General features: G+C 34.8%; 1 protein-coding gene across 4 annotated transcripts; it reads right to left on the bottom strand.

The window, feature by feature from the left end:
- Window positions 1–632: 632 nt before the first annotated feature.
- On the bottom strand, window positions 633–6,117 carry LOC146954915 (putative disease resistance protein At4g11170). Of its 4 annotated transcripts, none has more exons than XM_085719101.1 (5): window positions 5,829–6,117; window positions 4,739–5,303; window positions 3,369–4,449; window positions 2,958–3,260; window positions 633–2,864 (listed from the first exon to the last, which is right to left on the bottom strand). In XM_085719101.1, the coding sequence occupies exons 2-5, from the start codon at window positions 5,233–5,235 to the stop codon at window positions 735–737; spliced, it is 4,011 nt and encodes a 1,336-aa protein (XP_085575227.1). In that variant the 5' UTR covers window positions 5,236–5,303; window positions 5,829–6,117; the 3' UTR covers window positions 633–734. The 4 variants fall into 4 exon arrangements, with proteins under 4 accessions (XP_085575227.1, XP_085575230.1, XP_085575239.1 ...); XM_085719104.1 differs by having other exon boundaries at window positions 4,739–5,235; XM_085719113.1 differs by having other exon boundaries at window positions 4,739–5,167.
- Between the last annotated feature and the right edge of the window lie 4,557 nt (window positions 6,118–10,674).

The raw sequence follows: 10,674 nt of genomic DNA, 5'->3' as shown, positions 1-10,674 counted from the left end.
TAAAAATTTATTTAATAGAAATATTACATTAATTTTGATATTTTGAAAATAATCATGAGTTTTAAAAAAATAAGTTTATTAACTTTCTCAAATCTGTATATAAAAATTGTTTTCTTGTACATTAGAAAATAAAATCCATAACATACGCAATTCAAATTTTTAACATAATTTACTATATATAAGGAAAACAAAATTCAATAAAAACATTATATTAATGTTGATAATTTTCATTTAATATTTTTAAACATTTCATGATATTAACAATGTAATTATTTCTGTCAAAAAAAAAAAACAATGTAATTATTTTTTATATGATTAGCACAATGTCACATGACCCGTGTTCCGCACGGGTCTATTACTAGTTTTAAATGATAAAAGAACAAATTGGACATTTATGTTTGTTACACTTTTATTTTAATATTTAAATTTATGTTTATCCATTTGTTACATGTGTTATCTGTGATGAAAATTGAGGACATTTTTGGAAAAACAAAAAGTCAGCTCAAAAAGCTGAAAGAGGTAGTTTTTCTTATATATAGTATAGATAAAATTGATTTAAAAAAAAATAATAATAATCGTCTTGGATGAATTTGGATCCAATCCGTTCCCAATTCCATTATACAGTCGATGCATTCGAAGAATTTATAATTGAACTTTGGATTAGAGGACCTCATTCAAATAGAGAGTATATAAGCAACATTGAACAAAATGGTCATCGAAGACCCAATTTAAATTTATACTAACTCATTGACGGTAACTTCTATTGTACAGCAGTCACGTCTCTCAACATTCAATGAATCTGAATTTGAAGCAACATTGCACGTAATGACCATCAAAGACACAAACTTTTGCATTGTCCAGCCCCTGACTTGTATTATTGACAGTTTTTCAAACACAAACTTTTGCATTGTCCAGCCCCTGACTTTTGTTCGTGGATCAGTAACTTGTATTCTTGACACTTTTTCAAATTTGGGGACCTTAGTTATCTTTCCATTGGGAGAAATAACATTAACTTCCATGACATATTCCTCAGCAAATTCAACCGTCTTCAGAGATGTGCATCCAGAAACAAACAAATATTGAAGGGATGGTGGAAGTTTGGACAGAGACCCAAGGCTCTTGCAGTTTCTTATTGAAAGGGTTTCCAGCCTTGAAAGGTTTGCAATTCTAGAAGGAAAGCTCTCAACATTGCAATCACTTAGCGACAATTTCCTTAGGGATGAAAAGATGTTGATATTGTCTACAAGTTTACCGTAATAACAATAGTTATCCAGAAGCATTTGGGCTAAACACTGCAGATCGCGTGGTTGGTGGTAACCACTACGAATAAGACCAAAATTAACAAATACTTCAGCATGATTGTGTTCCATTTCAATATTATGAACATTCTCGGCACAGTAAGTAGATGGAATAGGTTTCATAATATGTCCATCATGACGCCCAGAAATCCTTTGTTGTTTTGATGGAAATCCAAGGCCATCAGGAGGATGAGCATAGTGGCGAAGAAGCCCGTAATTTCTTGGATCTTTTCTGTATTCAAGCTCATGGTAAGGCATCTTAACTTCTTTATTAACTTCTTCATTTGAGCTTTCCATGATGTCGAATGGAGCATACAATGGTTGAATTCCACACTGTTTCACTATAGACCCTGAACAACCCGACCGAACAAAAAACTCAAAGTAGACCTTCCATGGTAATGTCCCTGAGAAATCTGCAACTTCTAAAATTTGGTCATACCAAAGCCATACCTGGTCTGACTTAGCATCACTATAAGAAGACTTCATAATGGATGTTCCTTTATATTCGCCTCCAAAATTGTATCTACACCCTGCAATAAGACCAGTACGACGAATGTTCTTCTTGTTTGATTCGGATGCTCCAAGAACAAGGCAGAAGGCAAACCCCCGGCATCTGCACAGTAAATTCCATCGTTCAGAAAATTCAATAGTGATGAACAAGGAGTTTGTTTCTTTATGCAGGAACCAATCTGGCACTTTATTTCCCAGTAAAATACTATAAAAGGGCCGGGATACATATAGAAAATCCTCACGGTCAAAATTCTTTGAAACTTCATCATCAGCTTGACAATAAGGATCATAAAACACTTGATTCTTTGATGACAAGTAAGCTGCTAGCTGAATTCTAATTAGTGCCTCCTCCATAACAGTCATGCGTGCAATCTGATCCAACTTTATGCAATTATGAAACTCAAATCTACCCAAATAGTCACGATGAAGAATAGACATTTGTTCTTCCTTGTGAATCTGTGTCAGCAATGTTCTCTTGTTTAGCTTACCAAAAGAATCTTGAAACATTGTGATCCCTAAATTTGATACTGTTTCTAGGGATATGCAATTGCTTGCATTGAAGTCTTGTAGCAATAATGGGAGTTTGGGCAAGGAACGAAGCCTCCTGCAGTTACTTACATCAAGAGCTCTCAACAAGGAGAGATGTTGTATGCTAGCAGGCAATATCTCAATATTACTTCCTCTTAATGATAGTTTTTTTAACTTTGGTAAGAGGTCGAGGTTGTGAGGAAGTTCTTCAATTACCGTGAAATCCAAGTTCAAGTACTCCAGTTCCTGTGAAAAAACTGAATACCTTACAAGTCTTGAGCACCCTCTCAAATTAAGCCATCGAAGAGATCTAGATTGCTTATCACTTTCAATGTAACAGAGCTGTTTACAGCCTCTCAAATTTAGTGCAAGCAGACTATCAAGTGACAAAATGTATGAAGGAACATTCAACAAGCTCGCACAATCGTCAAGATGTACTTTCTCAAGTTTCGAGGCCAAAGACAAATCTGAGAGCTCAACCAAGTTCTTGCAACCACTTAGGCATAATGACTTCAAATTCACAAGATCCTGTATTATAAGAAACCAAAACTTATTTCACAAGTTGTAGATTTTTTTATCAGTTCTTTAAGTCTATGAAGTTAACAAGTTTCCACAAAATACCTGTACTCCATCCCAGAGCTTTCCAATTCGGCTATGTTTTATATCAAGCTCGACAAGCTTCTCCGCACAAAACTGTGGTGGCAAGGATTTCAATGGAAAACAGTCCCATCTGAAATAACATATTTCGAGAGGCATGCAATCGAGACCTCTGGAAATATGCACATTGATTCTTCTCGTATCACCGGAGGGTATATAAAATATCAAAACTCTGAGCCTGTGCGTTCTCTGAAATGTTTGAGGGCTTAATGTCAACTCTTTGATTTGAGACATGTCCAACACAACACACTCAATACTTTCAATACCCTGGAAAATAAAAGGAGTAAACAAATTTAAAGTATTAAACATGATTGACAGATTAATGCGTTGGACATATTTAGAAATGTGGTGCAGACTAAGAAATTTGAACCCTACCCTGTTATGCTTGAAGACATCATAAATTTCTTTAGGATTCCACAACCGTTTCCTTTCTCCAGGCTTTTTCTCAGATTCTACAAAACGTCCCATTTCTTGTATCAAATCATGCATCTGTACTGTGTTGTTTTTAGAAACAGTTACAAGAGACTTGTCTTCAAGGCTTCTCATCCCAATTTCAGTAGAAAAATCACATGCATCTAATATACTTGTTATTTGGCTTTTTGTTTGTCCTTTCAAACAGCATGCAATATCTAAAAATATCTCCTGCTCTTCAGGGTCCAATCCTTCATAACTCAATCTCAACACATCATAAATTTCAGCTTTTGGATATTTCTTCAGCTTTTCTAATGCACTCTCCCATTCTTTTGGTCGTTTGGAACAAAGATGTGAGCCCAGAACTTTAAGAGCTAGAGGAATGCCCTTAGCATAAGCCACTGCCCTTTCTGACAAGTGTTGGTATTCAATCAATGGACTGTCTTGTTGAAAGGCATTCAAGCTAAAAAGCTTTAGTGCTTCATGAGAATTCAATACCGTCACTTGGTATACTTCATCGACTCCACTGTTAAACACTTCTTTGTTTCGGGTGGTCACTATGATTCGACTACCAGGTCCAAACCAATCTCTCCCTCCAACAAGATATTCTATTTGTTCTGATAAACTCACGTCATCAAGAACGACGAGGACCTTTTTACATTTAAGTCTTTCTACAGCAAAGGCGGAACTCATTGTAGGGGTGCTAATATTGATGCTTTGGTCCCCTAACACACCCGCCAGAACTTCATTCCGCAACTTTATCCGATTTCCCCATTTTTCCCTGACATTGGCAGCAAAGTAGTATCCCTCGTATTGATATGAGACTTTTGTAAACACAGCATCTGCAATGGTTGTCTTGCCTATACCACCCATACCCCAAATACCAACAATATACACATCAGCTGACCTAGAGCATAACAATGATTCCACATGGACAATGTGTCGAGAAATTCCAACAAGTCCTTTCTTTTGAACATGTGGACTCATACATTTCAACTTGTCTAATATATATTCAACAATTTTTTTAATTAGGACAGCCTCAGACCTAGATGAAAAAGAAAATTTGCAAAATTAATAGACACATGGGAATCAAAAATCATAATTTCTTTGATAGATTATACATAAACCATATAGCATATTACAACAATCACAAATGGAGCGAGAAATCAAAATAAATATTATTCCAAATCTATTGTTTTCTTTCAAAAAGTTTTTTTTTATTAGCTAATCTCTCAAAAATAGTTCTCAAAAAATATACTAAATTACTCATAACTAAGATTTGAATATATTAAAAATAAAAAACAGTTATTTTACAACATATTTACCAACTTTACCGATTTTTCTCAGAAACCCATCCTGCCAAGTTTGCAGCTTTGTGCAGGGCAGTTCTCCACATGTGTACCTTGGTTAGATTGTCCCTGAAACGATCCTCGTGTTTGGCAAATGCGTCTCCATAGGTTCCCCTCTGGTGTCTTACATGAGATGGATCGATGTGATAGAAAACAGGTATAACAACAAGTTTTTTCTTCTCACTGCATTCAATGATCTTCGCAAGTTCATCCAAACACCATGAAGAAGACGCATAATCCTGCGAGAAAATTATTACGCAGATCTTCGAGCTTTCAATAGCTGATAAAAGCGTTGGCGAGATGTTATCTCCTCTCTCAATTTCCTCATCATCCATGAATGTGCGGATCTTTTTTCCACACAAGGCAGCATATAGATGGCTTGTAAAATTGTATCGAGTATCTTCTCCTCTAAAGCTGAGAAAAACATGAAGCTGCTTTGAGTTTGAATGAGAAGCACCAAAAGATAATGAAGAAGAAGCCATCTAAACACCAATAAGCAAGCAAGTCCAGTTGTGAGTTGACTTCGATTCTTTGTCAAGTCAACAAATTTCTGATGAAGTATGCCAATAGGTTATCTATGAATTACTATATATCAAGAAGAATTAAAAATAAACTCTGTAGCACCCATGACTGTGATCACGTGACAGTGTTCGACGGATGTGAATACATTCAATTATGCAATTTTTTCAAGTTATTACTTGTGTCGATGTGTTAGTGTTGTGTGGTGTCCGTGTTTCATAAAAAATAAATAAAATAGAGCCAACTTAATTATGTTGAACCTACTGTCTCCTTCATTTGAAGGATTGACGTGTTTGGAGGGTTATTTGGGATCAGAAAAGTCTTTTACTTAGTTCAACATGAAAAATAAGATATAAGCAGTAACAAGCTCATAGTATTCTTTGCACAGGCTTTAAGTACTGTTACTTATAAGAATAAAATTGAGATAAAAAATGATAAGTTACAAGCTACTTGAAGTAGCTTAGCGAAATTGGTGTAAGCTAGCTTATTGTGATCATAAGTCATAAAAGGAATTAAATTAAAATAACTGCAGTAGAATTGAATTGGCAAAACAAACCTGAGAGTGTAGTTGCAACAAAGCTTTAGGTTAAGTAGTTTGTGTTTTAGAGAGTAGTTGAAATTTTGGATCAGAGCTTTGAAGATCTAGTGAGCTTCTTCAATTTGTACAACTCAACAAGTGAGAGAGCGTGTGTGTGGATAAGAGAAGACGCGTTCTTTAAAAGTAAATGAGTGGGGGTACGTTTTTTGTAGTAAGCTCATAGCATGGAATGCATTGACTGACTTTAGAAAGGAAATGAGTTCCAGGTCGTCGGAGGATTTAGTGAAATCATTTCAACAAAATACTTAGGGATGGCAAGGGCCGGGCCGCCCCATTTAGGCCCGCCCCGTCTAAGCCCTTAAAAACGAGACGAGACGAGCCGAGTCCAAAATCTCACCCCGCCCCGTTTAGTGGCGGACTTGCGAGTTGGCGGGACCCGCCCGCCAAACAAAAAACTTTTTTTTACAACTTAATTGTAACGAAAAAACTATGTTGCTTTTATCGTAAAAAAATATAAAAGAATAGGTAGTTACATTTGTGAAAAACAAAATAATTATCAAATTGTCGAATTCAACATCATAACTAATAGCAAAATAAGGCAAATCCGCAACATAAAACATATCATAAAATAAATCCAACAACCAAATTATAAAATAAGTCTCAAAATAAATAAACTCAACAACTAAGATAAATCCAAAATCATAAAATAAGTCTCAAAATAAATCTAACAACCAAAATAAATCCAAAAGCATAAAACAAGACTCAAAATAACAAATTGAAACACGAGTTAAGCAGGCCACCCCGCGCCTTTCCCGTTTCCAACGAGTTAAGCGGGCCGGCACACCCCGCCCCGTGTCCGCCCCGTATTTTAACGAGACGAGTCAAGCCGAGCCAACTATAGAAAGCGAGTTCAAAACTTCGACTCAGCCCGCCAAAAATAGCGGGCCAAACGGGCCGGCCCGGCGGGTCAGACCCGTTTTGCCACCCCTACAAAATATGTTCTAATTTTGAGAAAGGTGTATAAATTAAGGAGAATGCTAAACACTCTCGGCATTTGTTAAACAACCAAAATAAATAATTTTTTTTTATAAAAAATAGTATAATTATGGCTTAATTGCAGTTTTGGTCCCCTATGTTTCAAGAAGTTGCGATTTTGACCCCCTAATTAAATAAACTACAAAACCGTGTCCCCTAAGTATTGACTTTTTTGCAGTTTTGGCCCCCCATGCCAATTTTGACTAAGTCAAAGCTGACGTGGACGCCACGTGTGTATTTATTTATTTTTTATTAAAAAAATATAAAAAAATATTTTTTATTTTTTAATTAAAAAATATTTTAAAAAAAAAATACACACGTGGCGTCCATGTGTGCATTGACTTTGTCAAAATTGGCCTGGGTAGCCAAAACTGCAAAAAAGTCAATACTTAAGGGGCGGTTTTGTAGTTTATTTAGTTAAGAGGTCAAAATCGCAACTTCTTGAAACATAGGGGGTCAAAACTGTAATTAAACCTATAATTATTACTTCATCAAAAATCAAAACTTATATTTTCAAGATGGTATATTGACGGTATATAACAAAAGTAATAGCAACAAAGCATGAAGTATATCACAATATTTCATGCCTTTGGTGCTGATAAAAAACATATGACGTGGAGAATCATTACAGGGTTGTTCAATGTCTTTCTACGTTTGACCTCCAACAACCCAGTTCACATGCACATTTGAAGCACAATATGGTTAATGACTTAAAACTAATTAAAGGTACATGGCAGTCTTTTACTAGGACTTTCCACGTCATCATTAATCTCATATCAATGAATTCATGAGCATACACAAAAGAGTAGAGTAAATAGGAAGTTCATATCAACCAATTATGTTTCACTTGCTATGATACCAAGAACAAGTAGGTTATATATGTGTCATTATTCCATACAAATAAATGTCAAATAGTGTTATTGACTATAGTACTCTGGAATTAGTCTCATGCCCAGCTACCATTTCTAAATAACTTCTGCACGACTATGACCTCCTTCTCCCCATAATAGTCATTCACATCTAGCTCATGTAACACAATCATAACAAAATCCTAGAGGAGGAAGATTCTACTCAAAGTTTTCATATGGTTGAAGGGTAGAAGGAATAAGGTTAAATTATCCGGTAGCAGAGCAGGGTTCAACAAAACAGTGGTTGTGTCATAAGCATATCTTTTGCAGCAGAGTGCCATTAACACTAACTGAACTCAAAATCTGAATAAAAGAAAGAGAATAATGGTCACTGTCAGTAGGATCGAGATACTACATGAGATCGGTCGGCTGGTGAAGGGACGCAAACACAGGAAACGTAACACGGTTGGTAAGTGTTATACCACTTCCTATATAATATACAATACATCAAACTTGTGTATGGTGTATTTTGAAACTTTTGGTTTGTTACATCTGCATTATTATCCAAAGTGAATCCAACACTAACTTCCATATGACTATATAATTTACATGTTACAAAATAACATCAAGGGCCACCAGCCACCAAATCAAAGGAGGCCTACCACAAAATTATGATGCCGAAAATATTTGAAACTGCCAACTCCAACCCTAAACTTCAATAAGCACCACCAACTTAGTTCAAAGGAGAAACTGATAGACGGGGATTTAAAGTTTCACCAATTTCTCAAAATAATGTTTGAGGTATATAGATAAAATGGAGCAAGTTGGGAAATATTAAAGTACAAAAGTAGATCCTGTTCGGTAGCAAAGGATGCAGATAAAGGGCAAAGAGTGAAATGTGTGAGAAGCTTTATTTGTTTTCTTCATTTTTTACCTTGGTGATGCAATGCATTCCACATATTTTGTTTTTGATTGATTTTTCAGTGGTTCTAGTTGTGAATGGGATTTATGTTGATATTGATTTTTTTAACCAAATATATGGGCTTATATTAGATAAAATGGAATAATCCAATATTCATTCTGAGAGAATGCTAGTGACACACATTCCAACACACACTTTCCAACACACTCTCTTTGATTGGTTAAAATTCATATAGGTCCCACCAAATCATGTGGGTCCCATATAATTTTGGTAGGTCTCATGTATATTTTAATCAATCAAATAGAGTGTGTTAAAAAATGTGTGTTGTTAACATTTCTCTTCATTGTGATATTCATATGTGCCAGTTTGGCTGAATATGTATAAGCGAGCATGAGTAGAATCTAATATGAACAAAGTCATTAACTATTTCCAAAAGCTATAAATGTGATGAATTATTATAAAAAATAATGAAGATATTATATGGGAAAATGTGATGAATTATTATCAAAAATCCTCCAACAAACATAGTGGCTAACATGGAAGGTATAGTTATTGAGCTCTCAGTCAATAACTATGCTAGGTTTTTTGGTTAAGGTTATTGCTGCTTGCCAGTCTGATGAAGAGATTATTTGATACATGAATACACATGGTTACCTTGCTATCAATTATTTGATCAATAAGGTCACACAATCCAATTATACAAAGCAATGATTCCTAGCATTTACTAGAGTTCATGAATTTTTTAAAATATTCAATTGTAGTTTAGCCACTTCACTAACCCTAATCTGTAGCAATAATTAGAGAATGAGCTGACACTTTGTGATCATAGTCGCTGACTAGTTATAAGCATGTATGAACAGCCAAAAATCCTACCATAATTCTTTCACCAGTGTACTTGTTTTGTATATGGTAAATAAAGTATCAATGTACTAGAGAATGAAATCAACTGCAATATATAATTATCTTGGATTGAGGCTTTGATATAAGATATGCCAAAATCAAACATATTTTCAGAATACTTGTAAAACCTGTATGTGACTCTGCAATAAACTGGAAAATAGACAAAGCAATGAAGTCACACAGAAAACATGAAAAGGGTCAATTCTTTTTGGTTTTAAGCTAGCATGGCCTGGAAAAATATGGTAACAGATTTAAGTTTATCCATCGAAGACTCGTCTCTAAATTAAGTCAAGTTATTCAAACTCCCAATCAGTTTTATAGATAACATGATTTTATTTTACTTTGGTTTCAGAAATTTAAGTGGAAAGCCTTGTCTCACTAAAATCATGTAAGAGAATTGAACAGCAACTGAATATAGATGCAAGCACATAGTCTCATCAATGGTTTAAATGAGTTAAAAAGATCAATGGTTCAATTTAGTCAAAAAACTCGGTACCTAGAGTTTTCTGAAGCTCATAACGGTATATTCATGAGAAATACATAATCTTAATCTTCAATAATAAATTCCTCTGTCAAAATTTTTTAGCTCTACACTCATCCAAAGTGTACAGTGAAGCTTTAAAGTTTAAACTACAGTAGCTTTTTTGAGCTTTAACAGTACTGAGGGAAACACAGTACTGAGGTGCCAATTGAGTATCAAAGGTTAGTTTCGTTGGTCAAATGTTTATTTTCTGTCCTACATTTTTTTATCTAACCAAAAGTTAGTAATGTTTTTACCATTTCTCAGCAACCTGCAGGAAGAATTTTGTAGGATCTCAATGTATTTAATGGCACTCCACACATGAGAAAAAATATTGTGATCGAGCACTATTTTCTCGTAAACTCAATCTACTTGTCATAATTAATTAGAACAAATTTTTCTGATTTCCGTAGTAAGATGGACCTACCAATCTTATGCATCCCTCAGAAACAATCTTTGCTGAGGGAAAAAACAGAACAGAACAAATCCTACAGAAACAACCTGCTAGGTGATTATGCAGTCGTGAACATTTAAGAAACAAATCCATCCTATTTGATTATGATGTCAGTACCATTACTTAAAACATCATAGTAAACAAATGTTTCTCAGTTTATGGGGTAGAAAAAGTTGAAATTTTAC

This window comes from Medicago sativa, chromosome 1 (assembly GCF_051527215.1).
Source record: "Medicago sativa cultivar Bolivia chromosome 1, Bolivia_mono, whole genome shotgun sequence".
NCBI lineage: Eukaryota > Viridiplantae > Streptophyta > Magnoliopsida > Fabales > Fabaceae > Medicago > Medicago sativa.
This window is presented reverse-complemented; position numbering and strand designations above follow the sequence as displayed.

Bases quoted from the DNA above. Each gene is read 5' to 3' on its own strand.
- LOC146954915 (XM_085719101.1), bottom strand. From the start codon at position 5,235: ATGGCTTCTTCTTCATTATCTTTTGGTGCTTCTCATTCAAACTCAAAG. The intron at 4,450-4,738 runs GTAAAGTTGGTA...TTTTTCATCTAG, and splicing joins TGGGTTTCTGAGAAAAATCG to GTCTGAGGCTGTCCTAATTA. The intron at 3,261-3,368 runs GTAGGGTTCAAA...TTTATTTTCCAG, and splicing joins ATGTCTTCAAGCATAACAGG to GGTATTGAAAGTATTGAGTG.